Genomic DNA, 20,278 nt, shown 5'->3' with positions numbered 1-20,278 from the left:
ATCAACAGTTTCTCATTGTCACACGACTCAAAGGAAGCACAAAGGTTGAGATATCGCCCAATTATATGCGGGAGCAGTCGAGATATAGTCTGGATCCGAACCACGGACTTTTTGGATCACGACTACTAGGAGTTGTTCTTCTTTGACTTCCTGGGGATAATTAAGCCTTGTGGAACGAAACTCAGTAGGATCATTACAGTATTCAAACCCGACCACTACAAGATGACGGCTTTTATTCTGGAATCAGATCAGCTTCACTCCAGCCATAACAAGACTCTCGGCAGCTCGTCCTTCGTCGTGACCTGGGAAGCTGAGTAGAGAGCAGCAAACGGGATTTTAGTCTGGTAGGGATCAAACTGACTCCTTTACATTCCCTTAGTCGCTAGAGCAACGCCGCGCACCAAAGATTCACACTTTTAATTCTCTTTGATTTGCAGGGGGCGTTCGACTCACCCCTCTGATCTGTTTCCTTTGACGCACCTGCGCAACCGGGAAGTTTGCAATACGCTACGTTGTTTGTATCTTGACTTGCGGGCGGGTTAGGGCATGCGGCGGACTCCCCAAAGTTTTTTATACAAAAAATGGGGCCCGACAAGGAGTCCTACTATGTATTCATATTCAGCTTCGCAGTCGACGAATGGTACCAACGCTATATCTGGTTGGTGTTCAAAGAATCGCTAACGAAAACCTTGTCGATCTGGAATATGCACACGACATGGAACGTGTCCTTGGGTTAACTGACCAGTCATTCAACTCTTCAACACTCGTGTAAGACCATGCCTCTGGGCATGCAGCCACTGAGCACGCTTTACTCGGTGTTGTGGAGCGTCCTCGGGGGTCATATATTCCTGATTTAATGTGATTGGGACCAACGCACAAATCCCCAAAGTTCGGGTCGCGTTCAGGAACAACGGCTAGGCTCCGTACCCCAGTGGTGTAGAAAAATTACGGCACACAAGCAGGGACGCAGCGTCATTTTACGAGACGAATCATACTGAAATCAGGGGGCTGAGGATTGTTCGACGGCCAGATGAAAGAAAGCGTTCAGCTGTAGGACCCTTCCGTTGCCCAGCTGCCATGCCACGCGAAGGAAGCACAAGGGCTGAGATACTGCCAGGTTGCCCAAGCCTAGACAGGGGAAGTCGAGAGGCGGAGGTAGGATTCGAACCACGGACCTTCCGGTCAGTAAATTCGCGCTCTAACCACTTAGGCCATCTCTCCCCAGATGGGGCAAATATCTACGGAAAATTACGCCCAGAGGGACGTTAGTTTAGCTCTTGTCCGAAACAGCCAAGCGAGAGCACCTCAAATTTATGCAGCTATTTTCTTGGGAGAAAAAGTGGATGCAACATCATTTCGTCCATTCATGAAAATTGGTCTATTAACCACCAACTTGCAACTCTATGGCCGTAAGTAACCTGTTTCAGGTGCTTGCATGTATCTCATTCCCTTGCAATATTGCGCCCGATTTGTCTTCTGCTTATAGAGCTAAAATTCACTTGAAATGAACCAAGTTTCTCTGTCCATATCAACTCTCATTTTTCCGTTTATTGACGCCACGTAGTTTTGGCTCCAAACCATGCAGTTCGCGCGTCTTTTTATCCGACATGGTGGCTTTGACCACTGTCCTACACTACAGTTATGCTTTTGAATTTCTGGTCTAGCCAGCCGATGAAGAGGACACATTGAATACTCACCTCAGTTGGTCAATTATCAGCAGGGACAGATAGAAACAAAATCACCTCAAAAATTCCACTGCACCGCCGGAACTCACTTCTCGCAAAATGGCATTACCGTCATTAGTCATTACTATGCCTCCCATAGGATCCATTAGCATCTTCAACATGGCGCGCGGACCCAGGCACGTGCGTATCACATCCGCCACGGTTTTCCCAGCCTCAATGTTGGCTAATTGAACGGACTTCCCCTTCTCACCACGTGCATTGCGATCTGTTCAGGTAAATTGACAAAAGAAGCATGAAACTCACTCAAAACTAGGACAGGCGCACCGCCCACCATGCTTGACCGATGAGGTTTTGAACTGCGCTCCGAATCTCTGAGGGAGAATTAGCTGGGAATAAGCGTGACCAAACGAAACTCTGTTTTCGACAACTTACCTGACATCTCATGTAGCATCTCCCAGGAAGATTCTGCATTGTCGCACGTCACCACACCCTACTGTGAACTTTCCCTCCGCCATAGCGATCTTGGATCTAGGCCGCCGTGACAGTCCAGTGTGGCAAAAATAGCTACAGACTTTATCTTTCATGGATTCACACAGGTTCACGGATCGATACAGAGGATCGAGGCTTTCGCTCAAGTTTTGGGGGTCGGTATTTCTCTTGTCGTTCACCTGAACATTACATGTGTAAAAAGGATGTAGCAGTGCTCCTTATGTTCTCAGTGCGAGGACTCCCACAAAGTGCCTAATAGTGCTTTGAGCAGGGTTCTAGAAGGAGCGTGGACAATCATCGGAGGAAGATTATTCCAGGCAGCTGCTGCCCGAAATGGGAAAAGATTTTACCTAATAAATGTGTGTACACTGAGCTTGAAAATCTTATCATGTCCCCACCGTGTGTTTGCTGGGTCAACGGTGAAAAAAACTTTTTGCAAAGCTTCGCTCGGACAGGGCATAAGTAAGAATTAGGTCCCCTCAGAGGTGATGATACTCCAGGGGAAAGAGGTCGAACACCACGAGACGCGTTTCGTAGTCTACGGTTTTGAGGCCGGTAACCATCTTCGTAGCGACTCGCTGGACACGATCGATGGGGTGACGCCTTTCATGTGTCTTGATTAGACAACTGGTTGGCGTATTCAAGGAGCGGCCTGATGTAAGCCCAATACAGTATTTGTAAATGCATGCGAGTGATGCTGAAGAAAGAGGGCCGATTCATCCGTAGAATAGCAAATGCCTTTTGGGCAGATTCCTCTTGGTGCAATGAGAAGGACAAGTTTGAGGGGAGCCAGATACCCAATCCTATCCCAAGGATATTTTCTGGTCCTTTCCTGCCCTGCATGATAAAGGCATTGGCTGAGTCCTTTCCAAGTGACGTATGCACGCACTCTTCGTCATTCAGAGGAAGGTGCCAGTCTAATGACCCCTGCTTTGCAGCGTCTGCATCCATTTGGGGGGCACTGGCATTTGAACTCCAGGATTTTGAGTCGTCTACAAAAGTAGACCTGGACTTGCAAGAATTGTTGGAAGGTCGTTGACTAGGTCAGAAGTAGCACCGGTCCGAAATTGGAGCCTTGAGGAATTCCTACATTGCGCTTATTCGAGGAACTATAGGCAAGTGCGCCCATGCGTTCGAGTAAGTCGCGTCCCACGTCTAACTGTTCGGTAGTTTCAAGTATAAAAAACGGAAGGGAGTTTAACATCCTCAAAAGCCTATGATTAGAATAATGAGTGCCGAAATTCTGCTGAATGTGGTTCAAGCGGACGTCATGGGACAGTCGTCTAGGAAACTGTGCGTAATTCTACTGCGAGCCTCATGATTGCTGTGTCAACACCACACAAAGGTTCTAAAGAAGGACTGTAAAATCCAGTCGTTTTGTGTTTAAGAACATTCCGAAAAGAGGGACAGGATATGGTCACTCTGAAAGGGTCTAGTCCGAGGGGACAGAAGGAGGGTGCAACTAGGGCTGCTGAGGACTTGAACTGTGTTTTCCAAATAGCAAGTCGATCCTTCAGCGGATCGTATCTTTTCTTATGAGACCCTGGCCCAGAAGAGATTAAAAGGCACAAAAGTGCAGCTTTAGGACATCTTGAGGGGCTAACTCAGGTTACCAAGTGGTTCAACGGGTTCCGAGAATCCAGCCTTTCTGATTTCATGGTGACGAAAAGCGTAAGAACTTTCAGTAAAAAATGGGTGAACTAATGCTTCTTGCAAAATAGGACTTTCCAGACACACACGTCTTCAAGGAGGTCCAAACTATTGGATTTTCGTACGGGTCGAAAAATTGTTCGGAGGACAAAACTGCCGCGAAAGCGTGTGGGTGTTTTCATTTGTTTGAGTTGGAACGCAGAGAATGTAGATGGAAAATAAAAATAGCTTATCTTTCGAATCCAACAACAAGGATAAGCAGTCCTATTGGCTTCGATAGATGGGAACTCGAGCTTCGGAGGCAGGTCAAGGCTAGAACAAAACCCAAGATTGCATAATGGTCAAGGTGCACGACGCATATTGGATTTCAGTGTTTCTACTATTGGTTGGAACACTGGTTGCGATCGAAATCGTCTAGGTTTGACGATTGTGCGGTACTAGAAGCGGTGAAAACACGCAACCTTATTCGAGGCCCACTCTGCTTCGGGACACACGGGTATGACCTGTGTGAGCAGTCCTGGTGCGCAGGTAGATGGATCTGCCGAGGTCCCAGTACACGGTTTTGCTGGCTCCGCAGGACTTTTTAGATCGTGCGTGTTATCTTGTCCCTCTGAGTGTAGCCTCAGGTCTAACAAATGCAACAGTAACACCAACAGCTGCAGTGATACACTATTTTGGTAGGTCTGCGCATAACCAGATTCATAGCAAAAAGATTCTTAATGCTCTGGATCTGATCGTTACGATCATCGTGTGGAAGTGCCGGATTCCTCCTTCCTCAAGACAGCAAATATGTAGTGATCAAAATATCCTCTGTTTTGGCTTTAATTAGTCATATCTTGCGAAAGTGCGCTCAGGCACATGCGCAAGTCGACTTGATCTTCGCCCCAAGGTACACTTTACAGTTTATTGAGCACGCTGTGTATGGTGTATACCATATAAGACGCGTCGTCGTCTCTGGCTAACTGACACTCAAGCCCTCTTCCACCTGAGATACTGCACATCATTTTCCTTCCTTTTTGTACACAGCTTTTTCCATGTCTGAGCACTTTATTCACTGTTTCTGGCCGTGGATAAGATTTGTTGAATAAGGCACCATGGAAACATTCCTCTTCATCTTCAAACGTTTGGTTTTACTAACCAGCACTCGCCCCTCCATCTAATTTTGGTTGGCTAAATTTGATTACCTGGTGAAATCGTGCACTTCCGGGTTTCTGAACGTTATCTTCTCTGTAGTCCTGTTGTAAACATGCCCAATTACCAAATGCAGGCACGTTTTTGCAGCCTTTCTGGAAACTGAGCGGTGTTCTGTTCTGTTATACAAGATGACTACGTCCTGATTAGTTTGGGATGATAATTGCTGCGAGCTCAGTGGGCCACCGCAGCTCCAGATAAATTGATTTCATGTCTGAGGGAGCTTGCAAGGCGAAAAATAAAATTCCATCGCTGTTTGACGTTTTCTCCGCACAGTAAACGAAACTACAATGAAACATTAACGTGCCTTGAGGGCCAGTAGAAGCGTGACCAGTATCTGATTGATTTTTCAATTACAAACACACCCGTCGATAGAGATTCTATTTCAATGATCAACTAAACTTACCAAGCATAGGAGAAATCTAATCAATTTTTCAAAAACACAGCGGAACCGCCAATAATGACCCACTGGAATTTTCTGTTGGTTGTCAGGTACAAGAGGCATAGATAATTGCGGTGCTGAAAACGGCGGGTAAAGTTGTATCTACAACAGCTGAATATTAGGTCCTGGATCAAGTTAACTAAAAAGGCAGCAGGGAAGTAACAGTTCCAGAAAAGCATTTAGCAAGAAGGAAGAAAAGAGGGCTTTTTTCGTCAGCTGGGGACGGAACTCTTGTTTGACCGGGAATAGTGTACGTTAGTTAAGAGTGAGTCCTTAAGAGGCATTTTGGTGATTGACGATTGTTCAACTCGTGGTCAGCGGTTAAAGTGACAAATATTATTAAGTCTCGCTTACCCTATACATTGGCAGCCATTCCTCCTTTGTCGCATCAATTGAGCCATAATTAACCAAACCAGTGGTAGCAATTGGATGCCTACAGATTGTTGCTGCTGTGGTGTTAAAACCGTATCCTTCGCAGGACTTCACTTGTTTGCATGATTTTGAAAATCCATGGCGGACAAGGCGTACAAGTACGATTACATAGAGCCCCACTAGATCGTCAAGGGGTTTTGCAAATGTTTCAACCTTTAAAGCCCAATTAAATTCTTGATTAATGAATCGTCAGGATTCAGTAAACGCACGAATCATGTTGTGAAATTCAAACAATTCAAGTGAGTCCCCCTGGAGATCAAAGTTCAATGACTGAAAATCCACGTAACCCTTGATGAGACGGCCAAAATATAAGTAGCGCCACTGTAAACACCTAACTGTCTAAAAATGTACATTCGGACCGAACGCTTTTGATTTGTGCACTTATCATTTAAGCTGCAAAGTGCGTGTTACTGTACTAGCCTACATATCCTTTTTGTAGATTCCAAATCCCCCAAACAATCTCCCCTGAGGTTGTCTGCGCTTTTTGGTAACTCCCGCAAGTGAGTGTTTCCGCCCAGTAATGTTGCTAGTAGTGTGGCGAGGCACGAAAAACAGTGAGCTAATATTCGGAAATTTCGCCCTTGTTTTTTGAAGGTGTAAATCCATGTTTCCGTCTGGCCAAAAAAGCTGTCTGAGGACTGTCGACGTTAATTACCACAAAAAACGTGAGCCAGCCTACGAACCTTGCTTGGTATTCATGATGCGCATGGCGCCTACCCATTATCAGTTCAGATCTATAATAATATTACTGTTTATTCCCAGGTGGCGTGATTATGACGGTACAGTAAAATTGCGCGACTGATAATAGTCGTGGGTTCTCAAGAGTGCGCGGAAGCGGGATAGCCACAAAATTGAGCACTATTCGATGTAGGTGAGGTTATGCCTAAAATGGCGTGATTTAAACGCGCTGGAAATCGAAGCGGCTATTGAGGCTTTCCCATCTTCCAGGGAACGCGTCAAATTTGAGCGGGAGTAAACCGTTACATTTTGAAGGTGGTGGACAAGAGCAGAGTTGGGAGGCAAAATCAATTGTTCCTGCCCGGCGCATGATAAGAAAACTTGAATTTACGGAAAGTAATGAAAAAGAACAACGAATCTAGATAACCAGAAGCAGCTAATTTGGGCTAAAATTGGGAAAGACTGCTCGGGCAGCGTGGCCTCGCACAACTGCGTTTATGGCCAGGATCACAAAACGCGCAAGTAGGGATGACGAAATTATTCTCCTTTCGGACCTGTGAACCATATGTAGAGCAAAACTGCTTTGCCCCTTAGAGCCGCCGTTAAAGAGGAGTAAAGAATAAACGTTATTCAAAAGAGTGCATGAAAAATGCAAGCACTGTAAAGAAAATCATTGACCGTGTGGTGTAAAAAGAAAATACATTTTATATTCAAATCTTACGGGAAGTTCAGCTAATCAGAACCTAATTTCCCTAATTAGGGTATGTACTCTGAGCTTGAAAATCTTCCTCCGCTTTGTATTGGCTGGATCTTTGGTGAAAAAACTGTTGGACACACTTTGTTTAAACAGGATAAAAGCAACACTGGGTTTTCTCGGCGTCGACGATACTCCAGGGGAACGAGACAAACACCGCGAAATGTGCCTCATAGTCCACGAATTCAAGGCCGGAAAACATTTTCATGCAGCTCTTTGGACACGCTCAGGGAGGATCACATTTTTCTTGCGTCTGGTGTAGACAAATTGGCTGGCATATTCAGGGAGCGGTCTGACTTCAGTCCCATAGAGTATTTGGAAGTCAGTGCAGGTAATACGGGTGGAGAAGCAGTGAATCATCCACAGAAAGGCGAGTGCCTTTTGGGCCAATTTCTCATGGTGCAGTGAAAAGGACATGTTCGAAGAGGGTCAAATAGCCAAATGCATTTTAGTATCCACCCTTGTGATATCCTCCGGTCCATTTCTACCGTGCATGACAAAAGCTTTCGCTGAGTCTCCTTCGAATTACATTTGGACGCACTTCTCCTCATTGAGAGAAAAGTGACAGTCCAACGACCGCTGCTTTGCAGTGAATACATCCACTTGGAGTTCACTGGCATCTAAATTTCAGGATTTCAAGTCGTCTGCAAAAAGTAGACATGGACCCAAATGCACGTCTGGAAGGTCATTGACGCAGATCAAAAACAAAATTAGCCACAAAACAGAGCCTCCAGGAAGTTCACTGTAGACCGGAGCCGCTGAGGAGTACGTCAAGCCCGCTTCCACTCGGAATGTTCTGTCCGATGGAAACGCCTTAACCTCCTGTAAATGTTTTTCTTGAATCCCGTTAGAGTCGAGTTTGTAGAGCAGTGGGACGTATGGGACTCGATCTAACGCTTTTCCGAAGTCGAGAAATATTGCAACAAATAGACACTCTCGGCAACGGATCTGCGCTTAAGAGAATAGATGCAGATGCGGTCCCAGAAAGTGAACCTTCTGCACCAGCGATAAGTAAGATGGTAAGTAATACCCAGGAGTACTTGGACGTAGGCTGGGTCATGTGTGGGTTAACGCTGGAGGGTCGAAGCTCGTAAGCGTGCACGCTAAGACTAAGTAATTAGTTAGTGTGAGTGAAACTTATGAGGGCTTGGGGCGTTTTTAAAAGCGTTTAGTGTGAGCTATGGCACAGAAAGACGCTTGAGCTTCTCAACAAAAATTTGATATTCGAGTGTGTTTTAAAAGCCTACATAAGAAGGTGTAGTTAGAAAATGGGTTGGGAGCTTGTTCCACAGCTAGGGTTACGGGGAAAGGTAAACGTTTTGTCTGAAGACAGTTGGTCAGATCGACAATGAGAGTAAAACTCCAGGGTTACCTCAGTCAACAAGTTCCCTCCAAGTTGCGAAGTAAACCTGTTAATATTATAGACCTGGGGGCGGCAATCGGCTAGGTAAGCCCATTCAATGATCAGGCGATGCAGAAGGTCTAGTTTGGGCCGAATGAGCATAAGCCATAAAGGATACAGCCGAGGTGACAAACAGTGGAGACGGAATGGCGGTGCAGATGACGCCGAGAACTAGAGTTTAGTGGATATTAGTAGTAGTAAAATTCAGCCGCAACTTCTCCACAAAAGTCCTACACACCTCTGAATACTGTGAGGCCAATAAAGGGCTAGATTTCAGAATAGGGTTTACAAAATGCCCAAGGATGTCAGGTTACCGCAGTTCAGAGCGGAATGATCGGAAAACGAAGGCACAGATCTTGTGGGCTTTAGCCACTTAATAACATGCATGTTGGGAAAACCTTAACGCGCTGGAAAACTTGAGACTTAGGTCCTTCACTTTGGGAAGAAAAGGAATCAAGTGTCCATTAAGGAGGAATCCGGAACGGTGAGAAAAGACAAGAGTTAGAGGACCAGATGGACCAAGAACACAGATCAGACTTAATGTTATCTAGAGTAAAAATTGCCACTGGCCCTAAATATATAATCCATCTTTATGAGGATGGCCGTCCAATTTCGTTAATCTGGGTTCTTTCAGTTAAGCGCAGAACAATACAACAGAGAAGCAGACCACATATCTCCGTAGATCGTAATTTATTGAGGGGTGCACCGTGAGGGATTTGGTGAAACGTCCTTTAAATATCAAGGCAGATAAAAGTGATGCACAGCCTGGTATCGCAAGCAAATGAAGTATGATTAGAGAAAACTATCTGGCATTTGCTAACTGACCTCCGAGCCGAAGACCCAAATAATTTGTGTTAAGTGCTGGGGCTTTGATAAGGCGCTCTAGGAAATAGGAGAGGAAACAAGGAAATTGGATGCCCCTAAAGCTAGCTGGAGCAGTCCGTGCACCCGAGTTATATTGTGGAACAATGGCAGAGTACTTCTGCTAACTTGGGACACTGTCAATGATGAGGGAGGTATCGAAGAGACTAGAGGTGGAAGTTGGAATGTCCAGGCCACCAGATTTCAGGAGATGATACCACCGGTGCCTACAAGCTGGAGTCTCTAAGACTGTTGGATGAGGAAGCCAAGTCAAATGAAGTAACTGAATGTGGTTACCCCCTCCCGTTTTAACACCTTCTTCATCTTCGAAGGATGCATCCCTTATGGAACAATGAATTACCGTCCGATCGACCTATTTCGGACACAAGTAAAACTAATAAAAAGTCAGCGGAATATTTATTATCTCGAAGTAGCTCATCTTTCAAGCGTACAAGGCTTTTATCTGATCCTGTTTCCTAAGTCAGTAGCTAGAATCTGTGTGTTAGCTGGTTTCTTACAGTCATGGTCTTGAGCCAACCAGTGCCTTGTTCAGTCTGTTGAAGCAAAGGGATCAGTGGACCGTAACCGTTCGACCTAAGCATGGGCTATTTGGCAATTCCGGGGACAATGTGCGAGCATGAGGCGTACAACCGAAAATAGCTCAATGATGATTTTAGGCAGCAACTCGAAGTCCATCAAGTAGGTCGTTCAAGGCTTCCGTCCCAGATCATCCCTCCATTTACATGTCGGAGGTTCGTTTGTCCTACTTTATCCTCTAGCGGAACCTTACAAGACCTGATGTTGGATCCAGCCTTAATTGCATCCCCTCTGTCCCACTCCCCAATGTTGCCACGGGGTCCCACAGTATGCTGATAGTCCGAAGGAAAGATCCGGTGGGCTGTCCAGACTCAAGCTTAGCGTTAGGAAATAAAATATCGGAGTAACCCTGACATACGTCCTTATTGATGCCGTCATCTTCACCATTACAGTCAAACTACTCGACGTATTACGAAATATGGGCGAGATTATCTTCACGTTGTTATTCACGTTCATTGACAGCATCTGACGACACCGCGGCATCACGTAATTTTTCTGGGCGAAATGCAGCGAGCAGGCTGATAAGCTTTGGTAGAAACTCACAAGGATACCAACCACATGCAATTATCCCTTTACTGCACAACTACCGCATTTGAACGCCGTCCATTTGAAATATCGTGTGCTTCTCTGGTGTTTCCTATATCCTTTTCACAAAATTCAGCCTCCCTAAATTCTTTCTTTATCCTTTCTAATAACAGTTATTTCTTAGACTGCGGTTGTGTATTCTTCGTCGCCAGACTACAAAAGGATTTTTGTATCTCATGTATCATTCTGGAATGAGCGGCCCCAAATTGTTTATCCCTCATCACATTCAACCATCGAAACTAACTAGTCAGAACAAAATATATTTCTGAATTCCAGTGTTGGTTTCGAGCCCTTCAGCAGGTTCATTTTCTGTGCACAATTTTACGTCCAGTCCTCTGGTCGCTCATGGCGCCTTCTATTTACTTACAGTCTTACGGTAGTCTTTCTTGAGTTTTGAGAACAACCAGTTCGTCTGTGTATACAGAACAACATTTATTTACCCGGTTGTGCCATCATCTTGCCTTATGCTAATCTCCAAGATATGGCTTTCAAGGATCGTCATGTTTTCGGATACAAGGTAGGAGCCCAAATGTTGACAATTTTTGCAATTCTGCGAAACCAGGTCCAGCCGGTCTTTTGGAAATTTCCACAAAATATTTTAACATTTTTGGACGTACGCGGCCAGCAACCCCTCATAGTTCGCCTGGTGTTCTCGAAATCAGGCTTCGTTTTTCTCCTATCTTACACAACCACTGAGGATCCTTTCGATTTCCGGCTACGGCCGATTCGGATGCCTTTTTTGGCTGTTATTCACTCTATCGGATCTGTACTTTACACCAGAATGGATCCTCATCCGGACCAGAAAATACCTGCGACATTACATTACCTTTGCTCTACATCAGCGGATTTCCTGAACCAACCCCCCAAAAATCCCGCTGTCCACAGGATTGCACGCCCCAGCCCCCTCAAACATAGCGGATTTCCTGAACCAACCCCCCAAAAATCCCGCTGTCCACAGGATTGCACGCCCCAGCCCAAATACCTCAAACATGACGTCCGTCACGGTGTTATCCAGAAACCGAAGTATATCACTGCACTAATGGCATGGCATTGTCGTACCTAGCTTTATAGCATACCCACAACTATTCACCTCATACCTTCGGCGATTCTCCCGCCCACTCGGGCCCTCTAACTGCGAACAAACTCTTCACCTGGCTCCAGCCGCCTCTGGCCATCGTTCATTCCAAAACCCTGAATCTTTTGTATCGGATGTAAATATCTCTTTGACCTTCATTCTATGCTTCTCATAAAGTCAGTCATTTTCCGTGTAGTTTGCGCTCCACCTTGTGCGTTAGCACCAAAATACCCCAAGGAACTTTTGCTCCAGGACCCATGCCAGCAATGGCACTAGTGAAATTCTACGGTTTTAATGTACGTCATGGCTATGCGATTCTCATCACTGCTTATCTGTGCGACTGATTCCTCCACTTCATCTTCCCCACTTTTGCTTTTTATGACCCTGGCCATAAGTCACACAGCCCAGGGCCGAATACGTCTCATGGGTGGTTCTTGCTTCCTGTTCACATTAACCGGCCAGTTCGTGACAATCCAGCTACTGCACCAGATTCGTCGTACTGGTTCATCATTTTTCGCAATTTGAAGTCCCCTCATTGTGTCAAGAAGGGTGCCTCCTTGTTACCCTCTCTGGTTTCGTTTTTGCACACCATTTCTATGACTTATCGATCTGACCTTGTCTCAGCGTGATATGACTCCCCGAAAGTAAGGTGATCTCGTGACAACTGTTTCTCCTTTCACTGGCCCGTTTAGACGTGGTCAAGTCTACATCGGATATTGCCCACCATTTATGACATTGTCTTTTTTGGCGCATTCCCAGCGAATCCCCCAGTCGTGGTCTATTCCGACTGTAAGCGTATGAGCATGTCCGACGGTTTTACACCCACTGGTGGGGAATAAACATTAATACTATTAGTTATTACAGCTGCTTCATCGGAGGCCCGGCCCGAGCACGGATTACAGCCGCGACGGTGGACAAACAGGTTCCGTAAGCCAGTGAGGCCACTGCAAGCGAACCCTCGGCCTCGGAACTACGTCAAAAATCTTCAAGGAGGAGTTGTTAGGCGGAATCCCACATGGATATGCTTTCCTGCTCATACTCAGGTGCTGCCACGACCGAGAAGCCTATCCCACGCGAGATTAGCCGAAAATTCGGACAGATTGCCGGTCCGGCATCAATCCGGTATCCGATTGGTCGAAAGTCTGGACCCAACAGACAATCATGACGAAGTATTGGCCGAATGCCGGTTGCCAATGCCGCATCTTGAGCGCGTCAGGATTTCCAGAAGGCTCTTGCCGCTTATGCTGTATATACGAAGCGCTTTACAAGCGTCCCTGACTTTGTTTGAGCGTTAACATACCTTGTGTACCTTTGGTGGTGTTTTTGATGCGAACGCTAGCTTGGGATGCTCAGACCGAGAACTAAGTTCCTTAGGCGCTTTACAAGCGTCCCTGACTTTGTTTGAGCGTTAACATACCTTGTGTACCTTTGGTGGTGTTTTTGATGCGAACGCTAGCTTGGGATGCTCAGACCGAGAACTAATACAGTTCCTTAGACTCTACAACTGAGCTTTTGACAGATATGTGCGCGCCGCCATACCCACCACCCTCTGCCGTATATTTCGTGGCATCATCAAGTTTTGTGACGATATCTAATGGGGATTTCCTCGAAGTCAAACACGGTCGTGCGTCGGCAACACAGCCTCCTTCTAAATTTTGTCATGCTTCACCCATGTGCTCGCTGCGACCCCTGTCAGTTCACTTCGCGCGGTGGTTGTGCTGGTTCAGATCCGTACTGATGAGGTTTGGTAATTCTCCGAAGATCGCGGATGGACGCGCTTCATACTGACCTTTTAGAATCTAAAGGTAAGCGGATGTATTCGCCCTGTGGCGTCATCGGAATGGGCGTATGTGCCCCAGAAAGAGCAAAAGCTTTGCATCATGGCTGGGCATCTGTGATTATGAACTCTTGATCCACGTGGATCGCCGATTTAAATGTGAGAGCTTTTGTGTTGAAAATTCGTGCTGACCAGAAACAGTGCACAACTGGAGTAGTATTTCTGTCTTGACTGTGACGTGAGCGTCGACGAGCAACTAGGCGTCAGGTGAAAAAGGCTATCCGCGTGGGTCGAGAAACTTGGTGGTTCCAGGAATCTGAGGAGATGGGTGAAGCGATAGCGTCTACGAATTCGCATCAACTATTCTGGCTGATACATGCAACAGGTTCAAGAAGACATCTTGTACACGAATGAATTACCGATAAAACGGCTAGCCCATTCCTAAAAATGGCTAAATTGCTGGGTTGGACGCTGTCAACAACACTTCAATTGGCCGCCTGTAGTTGCTCACCCGGATTCCCGACCTGCAGCGCAGCTCTGGACAATGGATTTGGAATCCCCGACGGCTTTGGAATTAAGCGCATGCCTTTCCCCATCAAACATCACTGAGTTGCTGGTCCTGACGAGTTCTCAATAGCTCTTTTTAAGCATTGCGGCGAATTCCTCAGTCAGTGCTTGTCTACCTTATTTGCCTGTCTGGGTAGAGCAGACCATCCCAACCAAATGGGTGAGTCGATAGAATTGCCCACTTAATAGAAAGACTGGCACTATAGGTTGAACTCACAGGAATTAACTTGATTCCCTTTGTTCTTCGTCTGTTTGTATCGCTTATTTTACCTCACCCTACATCGTCTTGTGTCGTCTTGCGATGCCTTAGAGTCTTGGTGTTGTTTCACTTCAAGGATGCCTTCAATTCTGTTGACCGATTCGTTCTTTTCAACACGTTTGGACAATAGGGTATGCCCCGGAAGTTCGCGATTGCCATGCACTGCATGTACTTCCATACTTATGGGAGCATAAAAGTGTATGGATATGGGGAAAATGGCTCAGTGGTTAGAGTGAGAATTTACTGACCGCAAATTTCGTGGTTCCAACCCAATCTCTGCGTGTCGACTTCCCCTATCTAGGCTTGGGCGACCCGACAGCATCCCAGCTGTCGTTCTCCTTTCGGGTGGTAGGTCTTTTAGGCTCCGAGAGGGTGTTGCAGCGTTCGACAAGGACGCCCACTCTAGCCGTTTTTTGCTTTTGTCATTGGTGAAATGACGGGACGAATTCTGGAAGGTCATCATCATCATCATCATCATCATCAATGACAGCAACATCAGTGTTGGCACTGATGCTTCACTGCCGTACAACCATAAAGTTCGTTTAGTTATATATATATATATANAAATAGCCCCGATTTGTTTGGGTCTATTTATTGTTAACTGACTTGGTCGTCTGATCATTTGTCCCAGTGACGGAATGTTACCTTGAAATGGATCTAACGACCATTTACCAGACTTCACTGAATATCCGCTTCCCATTTCGTTTCCTTCTTTCCATCAAGTATCTTCTAAGTTCTCCCTCACAAATAAGCAAAATAATCACTCTCAAGTAACATCTTGGTGCACACTTGTCGGCTTGTTCCATCGGACCTCACTTTGTACAGCCAGTATTATTCTGGAGGCAGGCGTTATACCGCGAGTTTGAACAGATCCGTCCAAATGTCGGATAAATTTAGCGATCCAGCACGATTTGATTTTCGTCCGTGCGATTTTACTTGTTCTGCGGTCTAGTCCCGTAGCACACAACCCAGGCCTGCGTTGTAAATTGTTCACTCCAAGCTACTCTGTGCTCTCGATAAAGTATTGATCCTACTCGCCTGGATTTTTAGATGTTATCCGCCATACCTATGTGATGAACATATTAACGGGAATTTTGTTCCCTTTTTTAAAGTACTCAGCCCAATTATCGAGTTGGATAGTATCAGCACCCCTAATTGAGCAGATAACTAATGAGTGCATACATGTGGCCTTCTTAATTGGCGGAAAAACCAGCGACTGCTTCTCACTAGAAAACAATTCCGACAGGTAAGAAATTAGTGCATCAAAATTTCTTTGCTGTTTCAGTTACTCATGAAAATATATTGAAAGGAGATAAAAGAAACGCGAATCAGTGTGGTAGTCACAGGAATTCTTTCAGCTGACATTCCAGATGATACAATATTCGAAACGACAACGCGCCGTCTCGTCAGGGAATAGTATGCCTAATGTAGGGAGACAGGTTTATGACAATATATAGAAAGAAGAGAAAAGAAACGTGACTCATTGTGGTGAACACCTACGGAATTTCTCGCCAGCGGTCCTCTCCTTATTGCTCAACTGATATTTCTGTTGGCACAATATTCAAAACAACAACGCGTTGACTCGTCGGAACATACTATCTCCAATGTTACTGAAAATTCCTCAACAGACCACGACCTGTCCCGATCTTTCCAGGCTCATCAGACAGGTATAGTCTCCGAGTGTCCGTCGCTCTAACTGTATTTTTCGTTTTGCTCCAAAATTGTGTGCATTTTCAATGCAAATTCATCGCTGTGTTGTAGCCCTTTTATCCTGCGAACAAATCAGTCTTGGAGTAGTTCAAAGTCGTGTTGAACCTAGACGGCCATCTGAAAAAACTTGATGGATATTGACAGTCGCGTTTACGGGGTGACATCATCAAAAGGCAGTCTGGTTCAATTTTCTGTGGTTTTATCCACCCCGGCTTGTACATGATCTACAAACATGATCAGCAGTACGTTCTCCAAGGAGGTCCTTCCGAACTTTGGAAATTGCGCCTGGTAGGCTCCTCAGACGGAACTGGGAAGCTGCCTACATTGGAAGCCACTCAAATGAAGTTCGACTGTCCTGGGATTCTCTCATTGGAATATTAGACCGCCGGTAGCTAGTGCACCTCAGCGATGGTGCTGCATAACCCAACTACATTTCTTAGGTATACAGCGCGAGATTGGCACGAGGAAGTCTTAATTTTCGAGTCAGTCTCAGCGAAGCGAACACAGGTTAACACTTGTGTAGATGACTGGCATTCACTTTTGCTTATCATCATGCCTAAAATCTTTAAGCAAGGCATTGTTTCGCGACTAAAATGACTGAACATGTGAGGCCTTTAAAACTGTTCACTGGATAGAACAGGAGAAATTTAACAAACATTCTGGATTTTATTCCAGTTCGTTAGGAAAAATACGATGACTCAGGTGTCAATAAGTCATTAGCTTAGCAATTCAAAATAATAAAAAAAACGATAAAATGGGATGACCAGGTTCAAAATAAACAGCCGAAGTGCGGTTTCTGTAGAACGTATGAAGATGGAAGTGAACAATGAGCAAACAGTGATTGAAATCCACCGAACACTTCCCAGCATGTTGATCAAGTCACTCGTCCCCTGCTAACTTACAGTCACTTGTCTTGTAAAAGAGGCAGAATATGGCATTTTCAGGTGAGACATTGGATTCCCTTCGGCTTGTTGCAGGAAGATGTATGTGGGGAGAAAAACGTATAATGTAACAACCTTCAGATCAGGCAATGGGATTGGGTCTCCTTCCACAGAAGAAGATATGATCCTCGAAAATAATGGATGTATCGTAGAAAGAGGTCTTGAGCAGCCGAGTATGAAACGTTTAGGAGAACGAGCCTAGTGCTTCGAAATCCGCCAACATGGAGTACGGAGGCAGCGAATTTTACTGGGCAATAAGGCTCAGTGATGTACCAGCTCAAATTCTTACTTGACACCCTTGCACCTATTGTTGGAAGGAAGAAGGCAAAAGTCGCCAGAACAACTACCCAAAGCTTTCGCCTCTACCCAAATCTCCGAGTACCGGCACTATGTCCGTGCCGGTTTCAATAAGGTGATTTATATTCTCTTGAAATAGTATTATTATTAAAAAGACAACCACGGAAAATCTGTCTCCCATTGCTCTTGATTAAACACGTGAGATCCTCAGACACTTTGACTCGAGGATTGTTTGGAAGAGAGCGAGGGGGCAGTCAGTTCGATTACAGTACTTGCGTCCTGTGTCCTTGTTTCTGACAGACAACATACATCAATACAGAGGGAATCCAGCGTACGCGCAAGAGCCACCTGTTGACCTGCTTGCTTCAGTGTGCGAACATTGAAAGTGGCTAAGTAGACGGGCTTTCGGGGTTTGAAAACAGACTTCGAAGTGTTTAGGGTTGTAACTGAACTCGGACGTGCAGAAGCTGCAGCTGAGTGTGATGCAGGGCGAGCAAAACGGTCAGTCCTGGAGCTGGGACCTGCGGATAAGGTATTCAAATTTGGGCGGGGGAGGGTGGAAGACGGAAAACGTGAAAGTGTAAGAAGGGAGGCGTCAGCAGTAGCCTGTTTTCGCTTACCCGCCCTGCTGTATGCAGCAAGTAAGGCGACCCGGCTGATGGCACCACGCGACGGCCGATGTGGCATGAGAATATTGTTAGTTGTGTAGGTCATGGTTGTACGAGGGCTGGGATACTGCCAGGGCGCCCACACCTAGACAGGAGGACGATTAGGGTCCTCAACCAAAGCCTTTGGCTCAAAAGCCTAACCGCAAGGCAGCGGTGCTTGGCGGGGAAATGCAAATGCATTACCTTTTCTACGGAACAAGTCGCCATACATGTTCCAACCCCCAACCTGGAGGACCAGGAGACTGTGTTCGTCTGACCTCTAACCATTGACCAACCTGGTATGAGAGACTCTGTGAGTGTCGCGCGGACACCCCCCAGTATAGTTCAATGGGTCGCCGAGGTACACAAACCGCCACACCACGATAAGAGTCTGTCTCTTCGTGCGGAAGGTCACTAGGACCAGTTCAGATTTCCTGGGGTGAGAACTTAATCGGTACGATTCAGTTATTGAATAGTGGTCCTCCACGATAAGGTCCAGTCTCTTCGTGCGGAAGGTCACTAGGACCAGTTCAGATTTCCTGGGGTGAGAACTTAATCGGTACGATTCAGTTATTGAAGCTGTAGTGGTCCTAGGTCATACACCGGTAACGGAAACAGGCGACAGCCGTACAATGGAGACGGTAGTGTGCCAGGGCTACAGATGTCGCAGTGCAAGTATGGAAACCAACTTTCGGTTTGGAGCGAGTGGATAAGATAGCTACGTACTGAATACATTTTCCAGCCGTGACACCCGATGTGTAGCTGCTGTGCAACTCGAACACGGGGGCCAGAATACTGCCATGGTTTCCTGGCCCAAATGAATGCACTCGAAAAGCCAGGATTGGGTTGGACTCAAGCCCGTTGTTCGGTACCCTCCAGTCTTACCGGCTGATCTGATTGAAGGCGTTTGTTCTGCTATAGGAATGCTGTTGGCTCTGAATATGTGATTCATTTCAGTGTCTATAATCCCTGAGGTTTTCCCAAGGAGTTCAAGACAAGGCGATTGTGACTCTTGTACATTCCTTCCACACCGTCTGGAAAGAAACGAAAGTGCTACAATTGTATCGACGAGGTAGATTTTCAGTTTGTATCGGCGGAAATAGGGGTTTCCAGTTACATTTCTCCTATGAGGAGTGATTCTTGTGAGCGATTCTTGTGAGCAAATGACTCTACATATCTCTAAGAACAGGTTGTATATTTTTGTATTTCCATGTACAAAACATCCATTTTTTACTTTCCAGAACCGTTTGTAGAGGTTCGACCTGCCTGGTATTAGTAAAGCTGGGTGAAATCCAGCCTTCTGGACATCGGAATTTTGAAAAGCTGTGCCTCAATTAACAGCAGGTATGTGTGTGGACCGTTGCTGACAACCTACTCTAGTTCTCCTCTTTCCAGTACTACTTTCGATGCCACATAGTTACTCAGGCTAAATGCGAGATCGCCTGCTTTTGTTGCTCATTCTTGGTGTTGGCCTTATAAAGATTTGTATGTGATTTGCTCTTCAATACCGTAAACTGACATAATAACAGATGAAGAATATGACGAAGAAGAGGGAGATGAATTTGGGTCACCTGATCCTATAAAGCATAAACACAGTCGGCGCGACACCTTTTCTGTGGTGAATCAAATGCCTCTGAAAGCACTAAGAGAGGAAACCGTTGAGGCGATGCATTTCGGAGGACGCATTAAAATGTCAGAATGTAAAGACATCCCGGAAGAGTGTTCCTGCAGGTATGTTCCAACGCTGACGTTGTTCCAAGCATGCAGGCGTCTAAAATGCTTTGGAGAGGACAGCTGCCGGGAACAGTTGTCTGAGACTGTCAATGAAGTGGGATCCCATGGCGCAAACAACCACTCGAAGCCGCTTATTTGGATCAAGAACTGCCGCCAAGCCATTCTTCTTGGCGAACGACTGTGCGAATGTCGGCGTTTTTTGTATCATAGGGATGAATATGATCAAATGGAACAGGCAGCTAATGCAGCGATGGAAATGCCATCTGGTTCTGTCGAAAACTTGTCACTTTAACTCCCTTGCATTTATTCTTTTCTACTCTATGACTAGAGCATTTTAAGCGTGATATCACTTACTTTGTAGTCGATTTTCCTTCTATTAAAACTTCGAAATAATGACTGCATTTCAACTTACCTGTTTGTTCCCTTTTCTCTTGTTATTCAATATATTCTAGTCATATGCATTTTTCTCCTATGGTTTTCTTGTCTACACTGGTGTCACTGTCGC

The 20,278-nt window shown here is 45.7% G+C and overlaps 2 protein-coding genes across 2 annotated transcripts in view; one reads left to right on the top strand and one right to left on the bottom strand.

The window, feature by feature from the left end:
• Positions 1-20,278, bottom strand: part of T265_13906 (hypothetical protein) — a gene marked incomplete at both ends in the record, with an annotated part of 37,827 nt that overhangs the window by 9,944 nt on the left and 7,605 nt on the right. The window contains 2 exons of the mRNA XM_009171074.1: positions 1,775-1,950; positions 1,989-2,056. Coding sequence (XP_009169338.1) covers positions 1,775-1,950; positions 1,989-2,056 — 244 coding nt within the window. The remainder of the gene's footprint in view (positions 1-1,774; positions 1,951-1,988; positions 2,057-20,278) is intronic.
• Positions 19,470-20,065, top strand: T265_05918 (hypothetical protein; the record flags this gene model as incomplete). Its single annotated transcript, XM_009171053.1, has 3 exons — positions 19,470-19,524; positions 19,569-19,770; positions 19,807-20,065. The coding sequence occupies 3 exons, from the start codon at positions 19,470-19,472 to the stop codon at positions 20,063-20,065; spliced, it is 516 nt and encodes a 171-aa protein (XP_009169317.1).

The sequence above is a fragment of the Opisthorchis viverrini genome (genome assembly GCF_000715545.1).
Source record: "Opisthorchis viverrini unplaced genomic scaffold opera_v5_115, whole genome shotgun sequence".
In the NCBI taxonomy this organism is placed as follows: Eukaryota; Metazoa; Platyhelminthes; class Trematoda; order Opisthorchiida; family Opisthorchiidae; genus Opisthorchis; species Opisthorchis viverrini.
This window is presented reverse-complemented; position numbering and strand designations above follow the sequence as displayed.